Source organism: Oncorhynchus masou, unplaced genomic scaffold (genome assembly GCF_036934945.1).
Source record: "Oncorhynchus masou masou isolate Uvic2021 unplaced genomic scaffold, UVic_Omas_1.1 unplaced_scaffold_3605, whole genome shotgun sequence".
Lineage (NCBI taxonomy): Eukaryota > Metazoa > Chordata > Actinopteri > Salmoniformes > Salmonidae > Oncorhynchus > Oncorhynchus masou.
In genome coordinates this window covers 1-25,626 of record NW_027010010.1, presented here as the reverse complement: position 1 = coordinate 25,626, position 25,626 = coordinate 1, and the positions used below count along the sequence as shown (strand labels likewise).

Genomic DNA, 25,626 nt, shown 5'->3' with positions numbered 1-25,626 from the left:
ATGGACATTATAGTTGTTTAGGTTAGTAGTCACAGTGTTGTCTAGATGGACATTATAGTTGTTTAGGTTAGTAGTCACAGTGTTGTCTAGATGGACATTATAGTTGTACTAGGTTAGTAGTCATAGTGTTGTCTAGATGTACTGTATAGTTGTTTAGGTTAGTAGTCATAGTGTTGTCTAGATGGACAGTATAGTTGTTTAGGTTAGTAGTCATAGTGTGTTGTCTAGATGACAGTATAGTTGTTCAGGTTAGTAGTCACAGTGTTGTCTAGATGGACAGTATAGTTGTTTAGGTTAGTAGTCATAGTGTTGTCTAGATGGACAGTATAGTTGAACTAGGTTAGTAGTCACAGTGTTGTCTAGATGGACAGTATAGTTGTTTAGGTTAGTAGTCATAGTGTTGTCTAGATGGACAGTATAGTTGTTTAGGTTAGTAGTCATAGTGTTGTCTAGATGGACATTATAGTTGTACTAGGTTTGTAGTCATAGTGTGTTGTCTAGATGGACAGTATTGTTGTTTAGGTTAGTAGTCATAGTGTTGTCTAGATGGACAGTATAGTTGTTTAGGTTAGTAGTCACAGTGTTGTCTAGATGGACAGTATAGTTGTTTAGGTTAGTAGTCACAGTGTTGTCTAGATGGACATTATAGTTGTACTAGGTTAGTAGTCATAGTGTTGTCTAGATGGACAGTATAGTTGTACTAGGTTAGTAGTCATAGTGTTGTCTAGATGGACATTATAGTTGTACTAGGTTAGTAGTCACAGTGTTGTCTAGATGGACAGTATAGTTGAACTAGGTTAGTAGTCACAGTGTTGTCTAGATGGACAGTATAGTTGTTTAGGTTAGTAGTCATAGTGTTGTCTAGATGGACAGTATAGTTGTTTAGGTTAGTAGTCATAGTGTGTTGTCTAGATGGACAGTATAGTTGAACTAGGTTAGTAGTCACAGTGTTGTCTAGATGGACAGTATAGTTGTTTAGGTTAGTAGTCATAGTGTGTTGTCTAGATGGACAGTAAGTTGTACTAGGTTAGTAGTCATAGTGTTGTCTAGATGGACAGTATAGTTGAAAGTTTTTGATGAGAGACGCACATACTCAAGTTATCTCCCTCTAGCATGTGGTGGACCGTTCAACACCCTGACACACACAAACACACACACACACACACACACACACACACACACACACACACACACACACACACACACACACACACACACACACACACACCCATGACACTTATACAGACAACATGCTTCGGATGAAGACTGAGCCTGAGTATGAAGAAAAATCGTGAATTATGTTTATTGCCTGTTTTAGGTGAGTCAATGAAACAATTTTGTATTCATTTTCTTTCAACAAAGTTATACCCTGTCCCCAGATCTGCTTACCGACTCCATTGCTGTCCTTGTCAAGCCAATGATGGCAATGCCATAAGGAGACTGGGACCCAGGCTAACAGAGCAAAGTTGACAAGTGTCCTGTACTAAGGTATTTCTGTTGGTTTGTTCTCTTCCAGTTGTGGCCTGTCTGGTGTCCATAATGGGTATGTATTCAAATTCGTCCGGTTTTCTGTTTTCCAATTACATTAAATTAAAAGTTGCATCTCACATATGACTCTTATCACAGTCCATTATATCCTCCATATGGTTCAATGAGAAAATGTCAAGTTTTGAGTTTCACAGCCACACTAAACTCTCTAACTGCTTGACAGCAATGTTCTAAAGAACCTAAACAAATGTAAAACCATGTTTCTGAGCTCTGGGCTGAAGTTTCCTCTAGGTACAGATCTAGGATCTGCTTCCCCAACCCTAACCTTAGCCATTAAGGAAATGCAAAACTGACCCGAGATCAGCATCTTGAGACTACTTCAACCTACTCCCTCTCTGCAGGTGGTTCATCTCTCCCTAGCCCTATTCTGATTGGTCCAGACAAGGCCTACCTGAACTCCAAGGTAGTGTTCCAATGTAGGTCACCTGGGTCTCCTCCACCAAACACATATGAGCTCCTGAAGGACGGCAACCACCTGGTCGCCACGAGCAACGACCTCCAAGACAACCAATTGGCTACGTTCTTCCTGAAGATCTCTGTGATGTCAGAAGGATCGTACCACTGCAGAGTGACGGCAGGTGGAAACATGGGCCTCAGTGGAACAGTCCGCCTGCAAGTAGTGAGTGAGTAGAAGGGTGTGTGTGTGTGTGTGTGTGTTTGTGTGGTAGAGCTGTTTCAGGGGAATAGATCATTTCACAGCTAAATGATTTCACCCATCCCCTTCGTCCATCCTCCTCTCCTCCATCCTCCTCTCCTCCATCCTCCTCTCCTCCACCCCACCTCAGTCCCTGTCTCAGGCACTATGGTGACCTCTGACCCTGATCCTCCCATTCTCTACGAGGGGTTGCGGCTCACTCTCACCTGTGATGTCACCAAGGGCTCCCACCTCTCCTACACCTGGTTCTACAACAGACAGGAAGTGACATCATCTCCAACCTCACCTTTGACCCCGCTTCTGCTCTGGCCGGTGGGGAACACGCTGGTGGTGGAGAAGGTCACTGCAAAGCATGCTGGGAATTATTCGTGCATTGCCGGGACCAGGATGCAGACCAACAGCAGGTTCTCCAGCAGCAGAGAGGTCACGGTCAGGGTCAAAGGTACAACTGCAGAGGTTAAAAGTCGAAGGTTAAGTTTCACAACCACAACCGTACTGGACCTGGGGAATGGAGATCACAGAGACTATTTACACAGAGAACCTATAACATGTCAAATGTTCTGCTCCCTCCTCTCTCTTCCTTTCCCTTTCTCTCCCTCCTTTCTCTCTGCCCTCCTTTCTCTCTCCCTCCTTTCTCTCTGCCCTCCTTTCTCTCTCCCTCCTTTCTCTCTGCCCTCCTTTCTCTCTCCCCCCTTTCTTTCTGCCCTCCTTTCTCTCTGCCCTCCTTTCTCTCTGCCCTCCTTTCTCTCTGCCCTCCTTTCTCTCTGCCCTCCTTTCTCTCTCCCTCCTTTCTCTCTGCCCTCCTTTCTCTCTGCCCTCCTTTCTCTCTGCCCTCCTTTCTCTCTCCCTCCTTTCTCTCTGCCCTCCTTTCTCTCTGCCCTCCTTTCTCTCTCCCTCCATTCTCTCTGCCCTCCTTTCTCTCTGCCCTCCTTTCTCTCTGCCCTCCTTTCTCTCTGCCCTCCTTTCTCTCTGCCCTCCTTTCTCTCTGCCCTCCCATCTCTCTCTCTCTCCCTCTCCCTTTCTCACCCTCCTTTCTCTCCCCCCTATTTCTGTCCCCCTCTTTCCTTCTTCCTTTCTGCCCTACGATCTCTCTCTCTCTCTCTCTCTCTCTCACTCTTTCTTTATCTCTCTTTTTATCTCTCTCTCTCCCTCAGCCTATCTCTCCGTACCCCAAATATCCTTCACTATCTCCAAAGAGGGTTCAAGTTACTGCGGCAATGTGACCTGCAGGTCATCAAGGGGAACCCCTCCCGTGACCTTCTACCTCTTCCTTGACGACAAGGAGGTGGGTTCCGACGTGGCAACGGAGTCACTGGTTGCCTGGTTCCCTGTTGCCATGGTTCCCGGGCATGACATGGGCACGGTGCGGTGTACAGTGGAGAGTGATGCACAGAGACTGACCAGCAGACCCCTGACTCTGGTAGTGGGTACGGGCTAAACCTATGTGTGTGTGTGTGTATTGTAGTATTCCATGTGCTTCCTGCATGTGTTTATGTCATGATAGCTGTATGAGTGTTGACTGTGTTTATGTCATGATAGCTGTATGAGTATTGACTGTGTTTATGTCATGATAGCTGTATGAGTATTGACTGTGTTTATGTCATGATAGCTGTATGAGTGTTGACTGTGTTTATGTCCTGATAGCTGTATGAGTATTGACTGTGGCCATCCCTCCCTCCGCCTCTTCCCCTTCCCATCCCTTCCTCCTTCTCATTCCTCTCTCTCCCCCCTTCCCATCCCTTCCTCCTTCTCATTCCTCTCTTCCCCTTCCCATCCCTTCCTCCTTCTCCTTCCTCTCTCTTCCCCCTTCCCATCCCTCCCTCCGCCTCTTCCCCTTCCCATCCCTTCCTCCTTCTCATTCCTCTCTCTTCCCCCTTCCCATCCCTCCCTCCGCCTCTTCCCCTTCCCATCCCTTCCTCCTTCTCATTCCTCTCTCTTCCCCCTTCCCATCCCTTCCCCCTTCTCATTCCTCTCTCTTCCCCCTTCCCATCCCTTCCTCCTTCTCATTCCTCTCCCCCCCTTCCCATCCCTTCCTCCTTCTCATTCCTCTCTTCCCCTTCCCATCCCTCCCTCCGCCTCTTCCCCTTCCCATCCCTTCCTCCTTCTCATTCCTCTCCCCCCCTTCCCATCCCTTCCTCCTTCTCATTCCTCTCTTCCCCTTCCCATCCCTCCCTCCGCCTCTTCCCCTTCCCATCCCTTCCTCCTTCTCATTCGTCTCTCTTCCCCTTCCCATCCCTTCCTCCTTCTCATTCCTCTCTCTTCCCCCTTCCCATCCCTTCCTCCTTCTCATTCCTCTCTCTCTTCCCCTTCCCTTCCTCCTTCTCATTCGTCTCTCTTCCCCCTTCCCATCCCTTCCTCCTTCTCATTCCTCTCTCTTCCCCCTTCCCATCCCTTCCTCCTTCTCATTCCGCTCTCTCCCCCTTCCCATCCCTCCCTCCGCCTCTTCCCCTTCCCATCCCTTCCTCCTTCTCATTCCTCTCTCTCCCCCTTCCCATCCCTTCCTCCTTCTCATTCCTCTCTCTCCCCCTTCCCATCCCTTCCTCCTTCTCATTCCTCTCTTCCCCTTCCCATCCCTCCCTCCGCCTCTTCCCCTTCCCATCCCTTCCCTCCTTCTCATTCCTCTCTCTTCCCCTTCCCATCCCTTCCTCCTTCTCATTCCTCTCTTCCCCTTCCCCATCCCTCCCTCCGCCTCTTCCCCTTCCCATCCCTTCCCTCCTTCTCATTCCTCTCTCTCCCCCTTCCCATCCCTTCCTCCTTCTCATTCCTCTCTCTCTCTTCCCCTTCCCTTCCTCCTTCTCATTCCTCTCTCTCCCCCTTCCCATCCCTCCCTCCGCCTCTTCCCCTTCCCATCCCTTCCTCCTTCTCATTCCTCTCTCTCCCCCTTCCCATCCCTTCCTCCTGCTCATTCCTCTCTCTCCCCCTTCCCATCCCTTCCTCCTTCTCATTCCTCTCTCTCTCTTCCCCTTCCCTTCCTCCTTCTCATTCCGCTCTCTCCCCCTTCCCATCCCTCCCTCTGCCTCTTCCCCTTCCCATCCCTTCCTCCTTCTCATTCCTCTCTCTCCCCCTTCCCATCCCTTCCTCCTTCTCATTCCTCTCTCTCTTCCCCTTCCCTTCCTCCTTCTCATTCGTCTCTCTTCCCCTTCCCTTCCCTTCCTCCTTCTCATTCCTCTCTCTTCCCCTTCCCATCCCTTCCTCCTTCTCATTCCTCTCTTCCCCTTCCCATCCCTTCCTCCTTCTCATTCCTCTCTCTCCCCTTCCCATCCCTTCCTCCTTCTCATTCCTCTCTCTCTTCCCCTTCCCTTCCCTTCCTCCTTCTCATTCCTCTCTCTTCCCCCTTCCCATCCCTTCCTCCTTCTCATTCCTCTCTCTCCCCCTTCCCATCCCTTCCTCCTTCTCATTCCTCTCTCTCTCCCCTTCCCATCCCTTCCTCCTTCTCATTCCTCTCTCCCTCCCCCCTTCCCATCCTTCCCCCTTCTCATTCCTCTCTCCCCCCTTCCCATCCCTTCCTCCTTCTCATTCCTCTCTCTCCCCCCTTCCCATCCCTTCCTCCTTCTCATTCCTCTCTCCCCCCTTCCCATCCCTTCCTCCTCCTCATTCCTCCCCCCTTCCCATCCCTTCCTCCCTCCTTCCTCCCTCCCTCCAGTCCCAGTAGGAGGCTCACCAAAGGTGGATGTGGAGTACCTTTACAGGGTTGATTCCAAGATGGCCGCCGCTCGTCTCCAATGCCTCCTGAGCCTCGGGACATTCCCTTTCTTCTCCTGGTCCCTCAACGGCTCCCTCCTCCTTCCCCCCTCCGAGGGAGACTCCTCTCACCCCTCTCACGCCCTGGCGGACGGAGGGCGCACCCTATTCCTCACCGAGATCACCCTAGAGGACTCTGGGTATTATCGGTGCAGGGCAAGGGACAGTTATGACGTAACGTCCGCCTGGGTGGAAAGCCAACCTGTCCTTGTGCAGGTCACAGGTGAGTTAGGATGTGTCCCAAGTGAGGGAGAATTAGTCACCCATAGGCCATAGTCAAAAGTAGTGCGCCAAATGGGCAATAGGGTTCCATTTGGGAAGCACCCTAAATGATAACAATTTATTTAACTGTATTAACTTTATGCATGTTGACGACTTTACTTTTGACGAGTTAGGTTGAAACTTTACAGGTGAGTTAGGTTGAAACTTTACAGGTGAGTTAGGTTGAAACTTTACAGGTGAGTTAGGTTGAAACTTTACAGGTGAGTTAGGTTGAAACTTTACAGGTGAGTTAGGTTGAAACTTTACAGGTGAGTTAGGTTGAAACTTTACAGGTGAGTTAGGTTGAAACTTTACAGGTGAGTTAGGTTGAAACTTTACAGTTGAGTTGGTTGTGGTGACCTCTCTCTCCCGTCTCATCTCTGTCCATACAGAAGTTGCCACGACAACCATAGAGGTCATGGCCATAGTATTCTGCTGCTTCCTCATGCTGACCCTGGCAGGGGGTGTGGCCTGTGTGATGAGGATGCTCAACCGCCAAAGAGGTGGGTGTGTGTTCAGAATATGGTCATTGTTCTTAAATGTGTCACTCTCAGTCTTTCATTCTTTCCTTCTCTCTCTTCCTTCCCCCTCTCTCTCAGACATTGTTGCAAGCAGCGAGCAGAGAGCGAGAGCAGCAAAGTGAGTCCTGTATTTCTTTTAGTCTATTGTAGGCCTACAGTGTTTTGAAATTATCCAGTTTAATTCAACCCAACTATGATCCCTTCCAAGATCTCCTTGTACTGTCTCAGATTAGTGTCATTGCCCATACAAACATCTCCCTCTCTCTCTCTTTCTCTCTCTTTATCTTTCTGTCTGTCTCTCTCTCTCTCTTTTTCTGTCTGTCTGCCTGTCTGTCTCTCTCTCTCTCGCTCTCTGTCTCTTTAATGTCTCCCCCTTCAGTGAAAGACGATTCAGCGAACATTTCTGCATCATTCCAGATCCACTTCCTCTGTCTGACATCACTACCAGGTCAGGGGTCAAGCAAGTGGACACTTCCTGTGTTGGCAGTGACGTTGAGAATCAGGTAGAGTTGATGACGCATTTAAAGCAACTGAGAGCTCGGAACTCAGAACTCTGAAATCTCCGACTTCCGACTTCATTGCATTCAAAACAACGGAGAACCCGGAAGAAAACGAGCTCTATTTGAAAGATCATCCCACACGAAATTCCATCTCCGGAACTCTGGTCTCTTTCTTGTGCTCCGACTTTCCGATCTGAAGGTCACTGACGTCATGATTTGACCTCGTATTTTTCAGGGTTCCCAGTTGTTTTGAATGCAGCAATAGTACAGCCAATATACTACTGATATTAGGTGCATGATTTTGAATCTAGACTCCAGAATAATCCAGTGTAGAAAAAGGAGATCACACTGACAAATGTCCATAGAGTATATCACTTTTTTTGTGATATATATTTTGGTAAAATACAACTTTTTATCATAACTGTTCTTTCTCTTTTCAGACCCTTGAGATCACAATATAACCGACGTGATGAAATAAAACCCAACTTTAGACCGAGTTCCTCGCAAAATGATCCTTCAATGTCATTTTATCCAACAAACTATTATAACGTTTTTTTCAAACACTTCAGCCCATTTTTCAGATTGAAGTGTTATATTTTCAAAACTCTTACAACAAAACTCATATTGATTGCAGTACTCGCGGGGTAATACACTCGACCACTGTTACTCTAACTTCCGTGATGCATACAAAGCCCTCCCCCGCCACCCCTTCGGCAAATCCGACCACGGCGCCATCTTGCTCCTACCGTCTTATAGGTAGAAACTCAAACAGGATGTACCAGTGACTAGAACCATTCAACGCTGGTCTGACCAATCGGAACCGATTCTTCAAGATTGTTTGATCATGCAGACTGGGATATGTTCCGGTCAGCCTCAGAGAACAACATCGATCTATACGCTGACTCTGTGAGTTGATAAGGAAGTGTATAGGAGATGTTGTACCCACTGTGCATATTAAAACCTACCCTAACCAGAAACCAAGGATGGATGGCGGCATTTGTGCAAAACTGAAAGCGCGAACCACCACATTTAACCATAGAATCAGGTCTGGGAATATGGCTGAATATAAACAATGTAGTTATTCCCTCCGCAATGCAATCAAACAAGCGAAATGCCGGTACAGGGACAAAGATGAGTTGCAATTCAACGGCTCAGACAGAAGACGTGTGTGGCAGGGCCTACAGGAAATCATGGACTACAAAACAAAACCCAGCGCTGTCACGGGCACCGACGTCATGCTTCCAGACAAACTGAACACCTTCTTTGCCCGCTTTGAGGATATACAGTGCCAACATTGAGGCCTGCTATCAAGGACTGAGCACCCCCTTTCCTTCTCTGTGGCCGACGTGAGTAAAACATTTAAACGTATTAACCCTGCTAGCCCAGACGGCATCCTTAGCCGCGTCCTCAGAGCATGTGCCCTCAGAGCATGTGCCCTCAGAGCCTGCGCCCTCAGAGCCTGCGCCCTCAGAGCATGCGCCCTCAGAGCATGCGCCCTCAGAGCATGCGCCCTCAGAGCATGCGCCCTCAGAGCATGCGCCCTCAGAGCATGTGCCGACCAGCTGGCTGGTGTGTTTACCGACATATTCAATTGCTACCTGTCCCAGTCTGCTGTCCCTACATGCTTCAAGATGGCCAACATTGTTCCTGTACCCAAGAAGGCAAAGATAACTGAACAAAATGACTACTGCTCCGTAGCACTCACTTCTGTCATCATGACGTGCTGAGAGACTAGTCAAGGATCATATCACCTCCACCTTACCGGCCACCCTAGAGCCAATTCAGTTTGCATACCGCCCCAACAGGTCCACAGACGATGCAATTGCCATCACACTGCACACTGCCCTATCCCATCTGAACAAGAGGAATACCTGTGTAAGAATGCTGTTCATTGACTACAGCTTAGCATTCAACACCATAGTACCATCCAAGCTCATCATCAAGTTGGAGGCCCTGGGTCTCAACCCCTGTGCAATTGGGTCCTGGACGTTCTGACAGGCTTCCCCCAGGTGGTGAAGGTAGGAAACAACATCTCCACTTCGCTGACCGTCTTACGGGAAGTCGGAGTGTAGTGTCAGGAAAACAACTTCTCACTCAACGTCAACAAAACAAAGGAGATGATCGTGGACTTCAGGAAACAGCAGAGGGAGCACCCCCCTTTCCACATCGAAAGGACAGCAGTGGAGAAGGTGGAAAGTTTTAAGTTCCTCGGCGTACACATCACGGACAAACTGAAATGGTCCACCCACACAGACAGCGTGGTGAAGAAGGCACAACAGCGTCTCTGAAGAAATTTAGCTTGTCATCCAACACCCTGACAAACTTTTACAGATACACAATCGAGAGCATCCTGTCGGGCTGTATCACAGCCTGGTACAGCAACTACACCGTTCTCAACCGCAAGGCACTCCAGAGGGTAGTGATGTCTGCACAACTCATCACCGGGGCAAACTACCTGCCCTCCAGGACTCCTACAGCGCCCAATGTCACAGGAAGGCCAAAAAGATCATCAAGGACATCAACCCCCTGAGCCACTGCCTGTTCACCCTGCTATCATCCAGAAGGCGAGGTCAGTACAGGTGCATTAAAGCTGGGACAGAGAGACTGAAAAACAGCTTCTATCTCAAGGCCATCAGACTGCTAAACTGCAATGACTAACTCAGAGAGGCTGCTGCCTACATTGAGACCCAATCACTGGCCACTTTAACAATGGATCACGAGCCACTTTAAATAATGGCAGTTTAATAATGTTTACATATCTTCCATTACTCATATCACATGTATATACTGTATTTTATACCACCTACTGCGCCTTGCCTCTGCCGCTCAACCATCGCTCATCCACATATGTATATGTACATATTCTCATTCCCCCCTTTAGATGTGTGTGTATTAGGTAGTTGTTGGGGAATTGTTAGATTACTTGTTAGATATTACTGCACTGTCGGAACTAGAAGCACAAGCATTTCGCTGCACTCGCATTAACATCTGCTAACCATGTGCATGTGACCAATAACATCTGCTAACCATGTGTATGTGACCAATAACATCTGCTAACCATGTGTATGTGACCAATAACATCTGCTAACCATGTGTATGTGACCAATCACATTTGATCTGATTCATACAGTACATGTGTCAGTCTTACAGTTTCATTATCCGTGTACAGTACATATGTCAGAGTTAATATTTCATTATCCGTGTACAGTACATATGTCAGAGTTAATGTTTCATTATCCGTGTACAGTACATATGTCAGAGTTAATGTTTCATTATCCGTGTACAGTACATATGTCAGAGTTAATGTTTCATTATCCGCGTACAGTACATATGTCAGAGTTAATATTTCATTATCCGTGTACAGTACATATGTCAGAGTTAATATTTCATTATCCGTGTACAGTACATATATCAGAGTTAATGTTTCATTATCCGTGTACAGTACATATGTCAGAGTTAATATTTCATTATCCGTGTACAGTACATATGTCAGAGTTAATATTTCATTATCCATGTACAGTACAGTACATATGTTAGAGTTAATGTTTCATTATCCGTGTACAGTACATATATCAGAGTTAATGTTTCATTATCCGTGTACAGTACATATGTCAGAGTTAATGTTTCATTATCCGTGTACAGTACATATGTCAGAGTTAATGTTTCATTATCCGTGTACAGTGCATATGTCAGAGTTAATATTTCATTATCCGTGTACAGTACATATGTCAGAGTTAATATTTCATTATCCGTGTACAGTACATATGTCAGAGTTAATATTTCATTATCCGTGTACAGTACAGTACATGTGTCAGAGTTAATGTTTCATTATCCGTGTACAGTACATATGTCAGAGTTAATGTTTCATTATCCGTGTACAGTACATATGTCAGAGTTAATATTTCATTATCCGTGTACAGTACATATGTCAGAGTTAATATTTCATTATCCGTGTACAGTACATATGTCAGAGTTAATATTTCATTATCCGTGTACAGTACAGTACATGTGTCAGAGTTAATGTTTCATTATCCGTGTACAGTACAGTACATATGTTCGAGTTAATGTTTCATTATCCGTGTACAGTACATATGTCAGAGTTAATGTTTCATTATCCGTGTACAGTACAGTACATGTGTCAGTCTTAATGTTTCATTATCTGTGTACAGTACACGTGTCAGTCTTAATGTTTCATTATCCGTGTACAGTACATATGTCAGAGTTAATGTTTCATTATCCGTGTACAGTACATGTGTCAGTCTTAATGTTTCATTATCTGTGTACAGTACATATGTCAGAGTTAATGTTTCATTATCCTTGTACAGTACACGTGTAGATGATCAGATATATGGGGTATTGTGTAGGTATTGTAATGCCATAGGCTACAGTTATAATGTCCTGATGTAGTCTGGTGTAGCTATTTCTGCCCCATGCAACACTGTTCAGCTACACCTTTTCCTGTGTGACTCGTCAACTGATATGGCATCGCCTGTCTCTCCGCTTGAAATTCATCAGTGTATCAATGAAATCTGGATAACGAGTCGAATATATTGTTGTATTCAACTCAGGTATAAATATATTGTTATATACAACCCAGGTATAAATATATTGTAATATACAGCTCAGGTATAAATATATTGTAATCTACGAATCAGGTATAAATATATTGTTGTATACAACTCAGGTTTAAACATATTACTATACAACTCAGGTATAAACATATTGTAATATACAACTCAGGTATAAACATATTGTAATATACAACTCAGGTATAAATATATTGTAATATACAGCTCAGGTATAAATATATTGTAATATACAGCTCAGGTATAAATACACTGTAATATACAACCCAGGTATAAATATATTGTAATATACAACTCAGGTATAAATATATTGTTATATACAAATCTACAAATCAGGTATAAACATATTGTAATATATAACTCAGGTATAAATATATTGTAATATACAACTCAGGTATAAATATATTGTTATATACAAATTTACAAATCAGGTATAAATATATTGTTATACAACTCAGGTATAAATATATTGTAATATACAACTCAGGTATAAACATATTGTAATATACAACTCAGGTATAAACATATTGTAATATACAACTCAGGTATAAATATATTGTAATATACAACTCAGGTATAAATATATTGTTATACAACTCCTGTATAAATATATTGTAATATACAACTCAGGTATAAATATATTGTTATATACAAATCTACAAATCAGGTATAAATATATTGTTATACAACCCAGGTATAAATATATTGCTGTATACAACTCAGGTATAAATATATTGTTATATACAAATCTACAAATCATGTATAAATATATTGTTATACAACTCAGGTATAAGCATATTGCTATACAACCCAGGTATAAATATATTGTTATATACAAATCATGTATAAATATATTGTTATATACAAATCATGTATAAATATATTGTTATATACAAATCATGTATAAATATATTGTAATATACAACCCAGGTATAAATATATTGTAATATACAACCCAGGTATAAATATATTGTAATATACAACTCAGGTATAAATATATTGTAATATACAACTCAGGTATAAATATATTGTTATATACAAATCATGTATAAATATATTGTAATATACAACCCAGGTATGAATATATTGTAATATACAACTCAGGTATAAATATATTGTAATATACAACCCAGGTATAAATATATTGTAATATACAACTCAGGTATAAATATATTGTAATATACAACCCAGGTATAAATATATTGTTATACAACTCAGGTATAAACATATTGTAATATACAACCCAGGTATAAACATATTGTAATATACAACCCAGGTATAAATATATTGTAATATACAACCCAGGTATAAACATATTGTAATATACAACCCAGGTATAAACATATTGTAATATACAACCCAGGTATAAATATATTGTAATATACAACTCAGGTATAAATATATTGTTATATACAAATCATGTATAAATATATTGTAATATACAACCCAGGTATGAATATATTGTAATATACAACTCAGGTATAAATATATTGTAATATACAACCCAGGTATAAATATATTGTAATATACAACTCAGGTATAAATATATTGTAATATACAACCCAGGTATAAATATATTGTTATACAACTCAGGTATAAACATATTGTAATATACAACCCAGGTATAAACATATTGTAATATACAACCCAGGTATAAATATATTGTAATATACAACCCAGGTATAAACATATTGTAATATACAACCCAGGTATAAACATATTGTAATATACAACCCAGGTATAAATATATTGTAATATGCAACCCAGGTATATATTGTAATGTACAACCCAGGTATATATTGTAATATACAACCCAGGTATATATTGTAATATACAACCCAGGTATATATTGTAATGTACAACCCAGGTATATATTGTAATGTACAACCCAGGTATATATTGTAATGTACAACCCAGGTATATATTGTAATATACAACCCAGGTATATATTGTAATGTACAACCTAGGTATATATTGTAATGTACAACCCAGGTATATATTGTAATGTACAACCCAGGTATATATTGTAATGTACAACCCAGGTATATATTGTAATGTACAACCCAGGTATATATTGTAATGTACAACCCAGGTATATATTGTAATATACAACCCAGGTATATATTGTAATATACAACCCAGGTATATATTGTAATATACAACCCAGGTATATATTGTAATGTACAACCCAGGTATATATTGTAATATACAACCCAGGTATATATTGTAATGTACAACCCAGGTATATATTGTAATGTACAACCCAGGTATATATTGTAATGTACAACCCAGGTATATATTGTAATGTACAACCCAGGTATATATTGTAATGTACAACCCAGGTATATATTGTAATGTACAACCCAGGTATATATTGTAATGTACAACCCAGGTATATATTGTAATGTACAACCCAGGTATATATTGTAATGTACAACCCAGGTATATATTGTAATGTACAACCCAGGTATTTCAGCAGTGCATTGTACAGCACAGTGTAATTCTGAATGGAAGCACTTCCAGTGACTCTCCACGTTGTCCAATTGAAGCACCCTGGCTGATGGAGAATGATGATGTAGTATTTACAGACACATACATATAGTATTTGATTTTAAATTCCAACATAAATTGATGACAATTGATAAATTTATGTACATTCATTTTACAGTGTTCGGCAGTTGAAACTATATAGGTAAGCTAAGCACTACTCCATTTTGGTTCAGCAGTTATGAAACTATATAGGTAAACTAAGCACTACTCCATTTTGGTTCAGCAGTTATGAAACTATATAGGTAAACTAAGCACTACTCCATTTTGGTTCAGTAGTTATGAAACTATATAGGTAAGCTAAGCACTACTCCATTTTGGTTCAGCAGTTATGAAACTATATAGGTAAGCTAAGTTTGTAGTACTCAGTCAATTGAAAATGTGCTTAGAGTTTTGACCACGTGACATTTTGATGATCTGTTTAGAGTCTAAGAGTTGTGAAAATGTACCACATACCAAAGTGAAACAAATTGCACCAAAGTGAAGAAAATTAAGACTGTAAATCGTCTTTTCAAATGTTTTATGACTTTTAATGGAAGAATTGTTATCAATACTGAAACAATACAAAATGTAATGCTACATCTCGTGTGTTAATAAAGTTGCGACATTTGAAGCATGTTGTGTTCTTGTGGATCTGCTGTTGGAGAGAGGGGGTATAAGGGAGGGGGACGGTGTATAGTACTATCAGTTCTGTGCACATGTGTGTGTGTGTGTGTGTGTGTGGTGTGTGTGTGTGTGTGTCTGGTGTGTGTGTGTGTCTGCTGGGTGTGTCTGCAGTGTGTGTCTGGTGTGTGTGTGTGTGTGTGTGTGTGTGTGTGTGTGTGTGTGTGTGTGTGTGTGTGTGTGTGTGTGTGTGTGTGTGTGTGTGTGTGTGTGTGTGTGTGTGTGTAGTGGGTAGTGGGGCGTGTAGGTTACTAGGTCCTAACCTTTCTTTCTGTTATTTTTATCGGCCCCCACATCCTGCTCTCTCTCGCTCTCTCTGTCTCCACCATTCATTCACTCTCACCACCCTCCATAACCACTAACCCCTCCAACCACTATCTGCAGTACACACACACACACACACACACACAACAAATGTGAACACATTCAAACCTTTACACACACACACGGATGCAAGTCCATATCTGCTTCTTCAGTCAAAAACAAACTTCCAGTCAAATTGGGTTTTGTGGATACGGAGGAAGGAGAGAAGATGACGACTCTCAAAACAACAGTAGTAGTTTTACTGGGTGAGTCCTGGGTGAGTCCTGGGTGAGTCCTGGGTGAGTCCTGCTGTAGTTGTTATTCTGGAGAGAAGATGACGACTCTCAGAACAACAGTAGTAGTTTTACTGGGTGAGTCCTGGGTGAGTCCTGGGTGAGTCCTGGGTGAGTCCTGCTGTAGCTGTTATTCTGGAGAGAAGATGACGACTCTCAAAACAACAGTAGTAGTTTTACTGGGTGAGTCCTGGGTGAGTCCTGCTGTAGCTGTTATTCTGGAGAGAAGATGACGACTCTCAGAACAACAGTAGTAGTTTTACTGGGTGAGTCCTGGGTGAGTCCTGGGTGAGTCCTGGGTGAGTCCTGGGTGAGTCCTGGGTGAGTCCTGCTGTAGCTGTTATTCTGGAGAGAAGATGATTCTTTTATACAACACCAACAGTCTTTTTTTTTCTTCTTCTCTGAAGGTTTCTACACCTTCTGCCAGGAGACAAGTAAGTTTTGTGCCATTGTCTAAGGTGTGTGTGTGTGTGTCTGTGTGTGTGTCTGTGTCTGTGTGTGTGTGTGTGTGTGTGTGTGTGTGTGTGTGTGTGTGTGTGTGTGTGTGTGTGTGTGTGTGTGTGTGTGTGTGTGTGTGTGTGTGTGTGTGTTTCTGAGTGTGTCTGACTGTGTTGTGTACCCCCTGTTCTCCCAGTCCAAGGAGCCTCGGTCCCAGGAGCCTCGGTCCTAGGCAGACCGTTGCTGTACGGCCCCTCAACAGTGCTAGAGAAGACTGTAGAAGAATTCCAGTGTGAAGTTCTGCATTACCCTAAAGAGGAGTCCATCCTCTACCAGCTATTCAGGTGGGTGTTGCTGTAATGTAGGGAATTCAGGGGGAAGCCCTGACCGAGACTCAAACGACTGTCAACCCAAAACCTTAGTTGTTACGCCAAAAGATCCTTTTCCGAACCTCTTGACCAGCTTGCTAAGTGTTTGGTTAAGATTGCTACAATATCTACCTCAAGCCGCTAAGTACTGTAGATCTGAAAGGAGGTGTTATGAATATATCAGTAGGCAAGTAGGCTAATCAATCCAATGCAGTGCCTAGGGAGTAGGGTTCTAGGGGTCAATTTGAATCTCACATTAGACAAGACCTTAAAGATGCACAATGCAGAAATGGCTCCTCCATTTCCTGGTTGTTAAGATTCGAATAGTTTGCCTAATTTCAGTTTATGTGACAAAACAAGCATGTGTAGCGTAGAGAATCATTGTACCCTAAACCGCTATGAAATATATTTCTGTATATTTGCTGTTTGAAGCTGGTGTACAAAATTGAAAGTAAAAGATGCAAAAACAAAACTTAAGAACGGGAAGCATAGAAATAGCACACATAGAACAGATCTACCGCTTCTGAGACTGGCTTTTAATGAGGATTGCAGATCTATAACTCACATTTCTATGTGCATTTGGTTGGGTCGCCCTCAAAAAGTTACAAATTGCAGCTTTAAGTTTCTACAGAGCCCTGTCAATATAATGCCATGTAAACAACACAATAAAATATACATTTTACCACTGTTATGAATCCAATCCATTACTGTAATCTGTCCTCAGGGAAGGTGACCGGTCCAAGGCCTTGGGCTTCTACACTGCTCTGTCTGGTGAGATGGCCAATTTCCCTCTGTTCATCACTGCTTCCTACGAGGGCTACATGGTGTGTGTAGCCAGCGTCCAGAACAACACAGTAATACACCCCACTGTCAGTCAAAGACACCACCTCAGAGTAGTCGGTGAGTCGTAGGCCCTGTATTACGTCTGTTTTGTCCTGGAAGAATGGCGCCAGAGGGATGGCTGCCATTTTACGGGCTCCTAACCAGTTGTGTGTTTTTCGCATTGTTTGTAACTTATTTTGTACATAATGTTGATGCTACTGTCTCTTATGACCGAAAATAGCTCCTGGAAAATAAGAGCAGTGACCTCAAACTGGACAAAGATGATTTTCTTTAATGAGTCTGAAGCGAAAGATATAATGTTTCTCCCAGACAAGGCTCAAATCCCCTTCATTCGCATGAAGAAAATAAGGAAATACAGGGGGCGGAGATCAGGGTCCGATCAGATCCTTGTGAGAATTTGTTGGTGACCCGCCTCTACCATCTGTTCTATTAGCCAACGGGCAATCACTGGAGAATAAACTGGAAAAGCTCCGTTTGAGACCATCCTACCAATGGGACATTAAAAACTGTAATATCTTATGTTTCACTAAGAATGACGACACGGATAAGATACAGTTGTCTTGGTTTTCTGCGCGTCGGCAGGACAGAACAGCTACATCTGGTAAGACGAGCGGTGGGGGTGTGTGTCTGTTTGTCAATAACAGCTGGGGCGCGATGTCTAATGTTAAGGTAACCTCAATGTATTGCTGAAGTAGAGTACCACATGATACCACACCATCTACCAAGAGAGTTTTCAGCTATATTTTTCGTAGACGTCTATTTACCACCACAAACTGACGCTGGCACTAAGACCGAACTCAACGAGCTGTATAAGTCCACTCAACCAGTTATATAAGTCCACTCAACCAGCTGTATAAGTCCACTCAGCGAGCTGTATAAGTCCACTCAGCGAGCTGTATAAGTCCACTCAACGAGCTGTATAAGTCCACATAACGAGCTGTATAAGTCCACTCAACGAGCTGTATAAGTCCACTCAACGAGCTGTATAAGTCCACTCAACGAGCTGTATAAGTCCACTCAACGAGCTGTATAAGTCCACATAACGAGCTGTATAAGTCCACATAACGAGCTGTATAAGTCCACATAACGAGCTGTATAAGTCCACTCAACGAGCTGTATAAGTCCACTCAGCGAGCTGTATAAGTCCACTCAGCGAGCTGTATAAGTCCACTCAGCGAGATGTATAAGTCCACTCAGCGAGCTGTATAAGTCCACTCAGCGAGATGTATAAGTCCACTCAGCGAGCTGTATAAGTCCACTCAGCGAGCTGTATAAGGCCACTCAGCGAGCTGTATAAGGCCACTCAGCGAGCTGTATAAGTCCACTCAGCGAGCTGTATAAGTCCACTCAACCAGCTGTATAAGTCCACTCAGCGAGCTGTATAAGTCCACTCAACCAGCTGTATAAGTCCACTCAACCAGCTGTATAAGTCCACTCAACCAGCTGTATAAGTCCACTCAACCAGCTGTATAAGTCCACTCAACCAGCTGTATAAGTCCACATAACGAGCTGTATAAGTCCACTCAACCAGCTGTATAAGTCCACATAACGAGCTGTATAAGTCCACTCAACCAGCTGTATAAGTCCACATAACGAGCTGTATAAGTCCACTCAGCGAGCTGTATAAGTCCACTCAGCGAGCTGTATAAGTCCACTCAACCAGCTGTATAAGTCCACTCAACCAGCTGTATAAGTCCACTCAACCAGCTGTATAAGTCCACTCAACCAGCTGTATAAGTCCACTCAACCAGCTGTATAAGTCTTTAAGGAAAGAAGAAAATGCTCATCCAGAAGTGGCGCTCCTAGTGGCCGGGGACTTTAACAGACAAACTTAAATCCCTTTTACATCATTTCTGCCAGTATGTCACATGTGCAACGAGAGGGAAAACAACTCTAGACCACAGACTGTCCTCAATAGGCTGAGAGAGGCTGGACTGAGGGCTTGTAGGCCTGTTGTAAGGCAGGTCCTCACCAGACATCACCGGCAACAACATCGCCTATGGGCACAAACCCACCGTCGCTGGACCAGACAGGACTGGCAAAAAGTGCTCTTCACTGACGAGACGCGGTTTTGTCTCCCCAGGGGCGATCGTCGGATTCGTGTTTATTGTCGAAGGAATGAGCGTTACACCGAGGCCTGTACTCTGGATTGGGATCGATTTGAAGGTGAGGGGTCCGTCATGGTCTGGGGCGGTGTGTCACAGCATCATCGAACTGAGCTTGTTGTCATTGCATGCAATCTCAACGCTGTGTGTTTCAGAGAAGACATCCTCCTCCCTCATGTGGTACCCTTCCTGCAGGCTCATCCTGACATGACCCTCCAGCATGACAATGCCACCAGCCATACTGCTCGTTCTGTGCATGATTTCCTGCAAGACAGGAATGTCAGTGTTCTGCCATGGCCAGCGAAGAGCCCGGATCTCAATCCCATTGAGCACCTCTGGGACCTGTTGGATCGGAGGGTGAGGGCTAGGGCCATTCCCCCAGAAATGTCCGGGAACTTGCAGGTGCCTTGGTGGAAGAGTGGGGTAACATCTCAAAGCAAGACCTGGAAAATCTGGTGCAGCCCATGAGGAGGAGATGCACTGCAGTACTTAATGCAGCTGGTGGCCACACCAGATACCGACAGTTACTTTTGAGTTTGATTCCCCCCTTTGTTCAGGGACACATTATTCCATTTCTGTTAGTCACATGTCTGTGGAACTTGTTCAGTTTATGTCTCAGTTGTTGAACCTTATGTTCATACAAATATTTACACGTTTAGTTTGCTGAAAATAAACGCAGTTGACAGTGAGGACATTTCTTTTTTTGCTGCGTTTACAATTTCCTCATAGAACTAGAATGTACTCATAGAACTAGAATGTACTCATAGAACTAAAATGTACTCATAGAACTAAAATGTACTCATAGAACTAGAATGTACTCATAGAACTAGAATGTACTCATAGAACTAGAATGTACTCTTATAACTAGAAGGTACTCATAGAACTAGAATGTCCTCAGATAAATTAAAATGTACTCATAGAACTAGAATGTCCTCATAGAACTAGAATGTACGCATAGAACTAGAATGCACTCATAGAACTAGAATGTCCTCATAGAACTAGAATGTACGCATAGAACTAGAATGCACTCATAGAACTAGAATGTACTCATAGAACTAGAATGTCCTCAGATAAATTAAAATGTACTCATAGAATTTGAATGTCTTTATACAATTACAAAGTCTTAATAGAACTAAAATGTTTTCACAGATCTAAAATGCCCTCCTAGAATTAGAACACAACATTATCAGATTCTATGGTGCTACGAATGGTTCTACTGCATGGTTGTATGTGTTCTCCCACAGACCCAGTCAACGGTGCAGAGGTTGTAGTCCAATCAGGGTCTGTGGAGTTCTACGAAGGGAAGCCACTGTCCCTACATTGTAACATCACCAAAGGGACCCACGTCTCCTACCAGTGGCTGGTGGATGGGAAGCCCCTCCCCCTGTCTCCTTTACACAATCAGACACGGGAACAACTCTTCATCTACAGGTACTGTATTGTGGATGGTCTGTTATTACCGGTCTGTCTGGTCTGTCTGTCTTGTGTTTGTCTTTTAGAGATTCATTTGTGCCCACCTGAAGATGCATCTTAGATCAGGGGTGCATTGGATATGCAAACAACTGAAGAGAACTGATATATTTATTGACAAATACACCATTCCAGTCACATAGATCTTTGTCAATTTTTGATTATTTAGCTTCTTATATGTGAACACTCACTGGAAATATTGTTGACAGTATCTGTATTTGTATGCACTACTACAGGATGGTGCCCCAGGACAGCGGGGAGTACGCCTGTGTTGCTACCAACCAACTCAACTTTACCAAGGTCTACTCCTCCAGGAGCACTGCCAAGGTCATCAAGGTCAAAGGTCAGAGGTCAGGGGTCATTTGTATCACATAATTATGGAGTAGGGTGAAGTTGCCCCTAGATGCTGATCTTGAGTCAGTTTTGCATTTTCCACACTAATGCTTAAGGCTTGGGGGAGGGGAAGCTGGTCCTAAATCTGTACCGAGGGTGTACTCATAGAGATAGATAGAGGGCTCTAGTGCCACAAAAAAACTTTTTAACATGGGCAGCAACATAGAGGGATTTCACCATTTTGAATTAGTCAAGTGGGTGGGACTTCCTATGGGTTAAGGAAGGATCACATGATTCCATCCTGGTCATCAGGAGGGATCAGCCAATGAATTATGCTCGTGAGGAAACATTCCATAACTGCAGGTGGCAGTAAATCACCAACCTTGGCTTTACATCTGTTCAAACAACACACTCTAGGTGGCGGTATGCACCATTTCAGTTTGTTTACCAACTCGTAGAATTAGTAGAGGAAGAAAATTGACTACTTCAAAATGGAGATGCTCTCAATGGTGCTGCCCGTGCTCTCACAGATGTCATAATGGGACAGATACAAAGAAGAGTCCTCTATTATTCTTTATGGCAGTGGTTCTCAACCTTCTTGGTTACTGTACCACTAACTGAATGTTGCTCTGCCCGTAGTACCCCTCATGTGCATTTTACCAGCAGGCCTGCGGTCTCATCAGACTTCTCAAGTACCCCCTGTGGGTAGGCCAAGTACCCCCTGTGGGTAGGCCAAGTACCCCCTGTGGGTAGGCCAGGTACCCCTGTGGGTAGGCCAAGTACCCCCTGATGAAGGGGAGGAGACAGGTTAAAGATGAAGGGGAGGAGACAGGTTGAAGATGAAGGGGAGGAGACAGGTTAAAGATGAAGGGAAGGAGACAGGTTAAAGATGAAGGGGAGGAGACAGGTTAAAGATGAAGGGGAGGAGACAGGTTAAAGATGAAGGGGAGGAGACAGGTTAAAGAAGAAGGGGAGGAGTCAGGTTAAAGATGAAGGGGAGGAGTCAGGTTAAAGATGAAGGGGAGGAGACAGGTTAAAAATTAAGGGGAAGAGACAGGTTAAAGATGAAGGGGAGGAGACAGGTTAAAGACCCCCTTTCTAAAGTTGATGTTTTTATTGAAGAACACAGACGCAAAACATTCTGCCCTCTTATTTCCCTTCAGAATGTGTTTACCTAAGTATAGAGGCAGGTAGCCTAGTGGTTAGAGTGTAGAGGAGGCAGGTAGCCTAGTGGTTAGAGTGGAGAGGAGGCAGGTAGCCTAGTGGTAAGAGTGTAGAGGAGGCAGGTAACCTAGTGGTTAGAGTGTAGAGGAGGCAGGTAGCCTAGTGGTAAGAGTGTAGAGGAGGCAGGTAGCCTAGTGGTAAGAGTGTAGAGGAGGCAGGTAGCCTAGTGGTTAGAGTGGAGAGGAGGCAGGTAGCCTAGTGGTTAGAGTGTAGAGGAGGCAGGTAGCCTAGTGGTTAGAGTGTAAAGGAGGCAGGTAAGGTAGCCTAGTGGTTAGAGTGTAAAGGAGGCAGGTAGCCTAGTGGTTAGAGTGTAGAGGAGGCAGGTAACCTAGTGGTTAGAGTGTAGAGGAGGCAGGTAGCCTAGTGGTTAGAGTGTAAAGGAGGCAGGTAAGGTAGCCTAGTGGTTAGAGTGTAGAGGAGGCAGGTAGCCTAGTGGTTAGAGTGTAGAGGAGGCAGGTAGCCTAGTGGTTAGAGTGTAAAGGAGGCAGGTAAGGTAGCCTAGTGGTTAGAGTGTAAAGGAGGCAGGTAGCCTAGTGGTTAGAGTATAGAGGAGGCAGGTAGCCTAGTGGTTAGAGTGTAAAGGAGGCAGGTAAGGTAGCCTAGTGGTTAGAGTGTAGAGGAGGCAGGTAGCCTAGTGGTTAGAGTGTAAAGGAGGCAGGTAAGGTAGCCTAGTGGTTAGAGTGTAGAGGAGGCAGGTAGCCTAGTGGTTAGAGTGTAGAGGAGGCAGGTAGCCTAGTGGTTAGAGTGTAGAGGAGGCAGGTAGCCTAGTGGTTAGAGTGTAGAGGAGGAGGTAGCCTAGTGTAGAGGTAGCCTAGTGGTTAGAGTGTAGAGGAGGCAGGTAGCCTAGTGGTTAGAGTGTAAAGGAGGCAGGTAAGGTAGCCTAGTGGTTAGAGTGTAGAGGAGGCAGGTAGCCTAGTGGTTAGAGTGTAGAGGAGGCAGGTAGCCTAGTGGTTAGAGTGTAGAGGAGGCAGGTAGCCTAGTGGTTAGAGTGGAGAGGAGAGGAGGCAGGTAGCCTAGTGGTTAGAGTGTAGAGGAGGCAGGTAGCCTAGTGGTTAGAGTGTAGAGGAGGCAGGTAGCCTAGTGGTTAGAGTGTAGAGGAGGCAGGTAGCCTAGTGGTTAGAGTGTAGAGGAGGCAGGTAGCCTAGTGGTTAGAGTGTAGAGGAGGCAGGTAGCCTAGTGGTTAGAGTGTAGAGGAGGCAGGTAGCCTAGTGGTTAGAGTGTAGAGGAGGCAGGTAGCCTAGTGGTTAGAGTGTAGAGGAGGCAGGTAGCCTAGTGGTTAGAGTGTAGAGGAGGCAGGTAGCCTAGTGGTTAGAGTGTAGAGGAGGCAGGTAACCTAGTGGTTAGAGTGTAGAGGAGGCAGGTAACCTAGTGGTTAGAGTGTAGAGGAGGCAGGTAGCCTAGTGGTTAGAGTGTAGAGGAGGCAGGTAGCCTAGTGGTTAGAGTGTAGAGGAGGCAGGTAACCTACTGGTTAGAGTGTAGAGGAGGCAGGTAACCTACTGGTTAGAGTGTAAAGGAGGCAGGTAAGGTAGCCTAGTGGTTAGCGTGTAGAGGAGGCAGGTAAGGTAGCCTAGTGGTTAGAGTGTTGGGCCAGTAACCGAAAGGTCGCTGGTTTGAATCTCTGAGCCGACTGGGTCAAAAATCTGTCTGTGCCCTTGAGCAAGGCACTTAATCCTAATTGCTCCTGTTAGTTGCTCTGGATAAGAGTGTCTGCTAAAATGTAAAATGCTAGCCAGTATGCACATATCTAAGTCTTACCAAATTGTATTTTCTCTGTTAGGAAAGAGTTGTTTCCCTGAAGGGAGTTGTTTTCCTCCAAACTGCCTATCTCTCTTTGTCTAGGGCAGGAGTTTTTCCCGGGTAGGTCCAGCGGTCAGGAAAACTCCACACTGCGTATTTCAAAGCTCCTGACAGCTGAAATGGATTCTGTCATAAGTCTGTCACATATTCACATTTTGACATTATTTTTGGTGAAGTCAGTGGGTTGTATTCAATCAAACCCTGTATTCAGATGATATCTTGTTCAAAACTCTCTCCATCCATCCTCTCCTCTCTTTCAGAGCTGGTGTCTGAACCAGACTTCCTCTTCCTGGTACTGAAGGAAAGAGCGGGACCTACTTTGCCCTTCGTCACGTGTCAATCACTCAAGGGGACTCCGCCCATCACCTTCTCCCTCTACAGCAAGTCAGAGTTCATTGGCATGGAGACGGTTGACGAGCGATTCGCCACGTTCTCTATTCCAGTGGTTCTAGATCTCCACAGGGCTTTCTACAGTGTCAGGCGCAGAACGGAGACAGGGTGGTACGGTCAGTGGACGGCCATGCACATTGGTAAGTCTGTCTGTCTCGCTGTCAGTCTGTCTCTTTGTCCGACAGTCTGTTTCCAAGCTAAGGATTTGACCTATAGTTCTGTTCTCAGCACTCAAGACCCACTGGACTTATCACCCACTGGACTTATCACCCACTAGACTTATCACCCACTGGACTTATCACCCACTAGACTTATCCACCCACTGACTTATCACCCACTAGACTTATCACCCACTGGACTTATCACCCACTGGACTTATCACCCACTGGACTTATCACCCACTAGACTTATCACCCACTGGACTTATCACCCACTGGACTTATCACCCACTGGACTTATCACCCACTAGACATATCACCCACTGGACTTATCACCCACTGGACTTATCACCCACTAGACTTATCACCCACTGGACTTATCACCCACTGGACTTATCACCCACTAGACTTATCACCCACTGGACTTATCACCCACTGGACTTATCACCCACTGGACTTATCACCCACTAGACTTATCACCCACTAGACTTATCACCCACTGGACTTATCACCCACTGGACTTATCACCCACTGGACTTATCACCCACTAGACGTATCACCCACTGGACTTATCACCCACTGGACTTATCACCCACTAGACTTATCACCCACTGGACTTATCACCCACTGGACTTATCACCCACTGGACTTATCACCCACTAGACTTATCACCCACTAGACTTATCACCCACTGGACTTATCACCCACTGGACTTATCACCCACTGGACTTATCACCCACCGGACTTATCACCCACTAGACTTATCACCCACTGGACTTATCACCCACTGGACTTATCACCCACTAGACTTATCACCCACTGGACTTATCACCCACTGGACTTATCACCCACTAGACTTATCACCCACTGGACTTATCACCC

General features: G+C 44.2%; 2 protein-coding genes across 2 annotated transcripts; both read left to right on the top strand.

Moving 5' to 3' along the window:
* Positions 1–1,077: 1,077 nt before the first annotated feature.
* On the top strand, positions 1,078–13,764 carry LOC135534578 (Fc receptor-like protein 5). Its single transcript, XM_064961531.1, has 10 exons — positions 1,078–1,318; positions 1,517–1,543; positions 1,890–2,171; positions 2,334–2,645; positions 3,358–3,630; positions 5,847–6,167; positions 6,598–6,708; positions 6,805–6,844; positions 7,106–7,229; positions 7,667–13,764. Exons 1-10 carry the CDS (start codon positions 1,279–1,281, stop codon positions 7,685–7,687), a joined length of 1,551 nt encoding a protein of 516 aa, XP_064817603.1. The 5' UTR covers positions 1,078–1,278; the 3' UTR covers positions 7,688–13,764.
* Positions 13,765–15,280: 1,516 nt separating this feature from the next.
* LOC135534577 (Fc receptor-like protein 3) lies at positions 15,281–24,726 on the top strand (the record flags this gene model as incomplete). The annotated part of the gene is made up of 7 exons (XM_064961530.1): positions 15,281–15,801; positions 16,026–16,052; positions 16,253–16,400; positions 17,149–17,324; positions 20,617–20,803; positions 21,079–21,185; positions 24,457–24,726. Coding segments are annotated over exons 1-7 (952 nt in total), but the record flags the coding sequence as incomplete, so codon positions are not given.
* Positions 24,727–25,626: the final 900 nt, after the last annotated feature.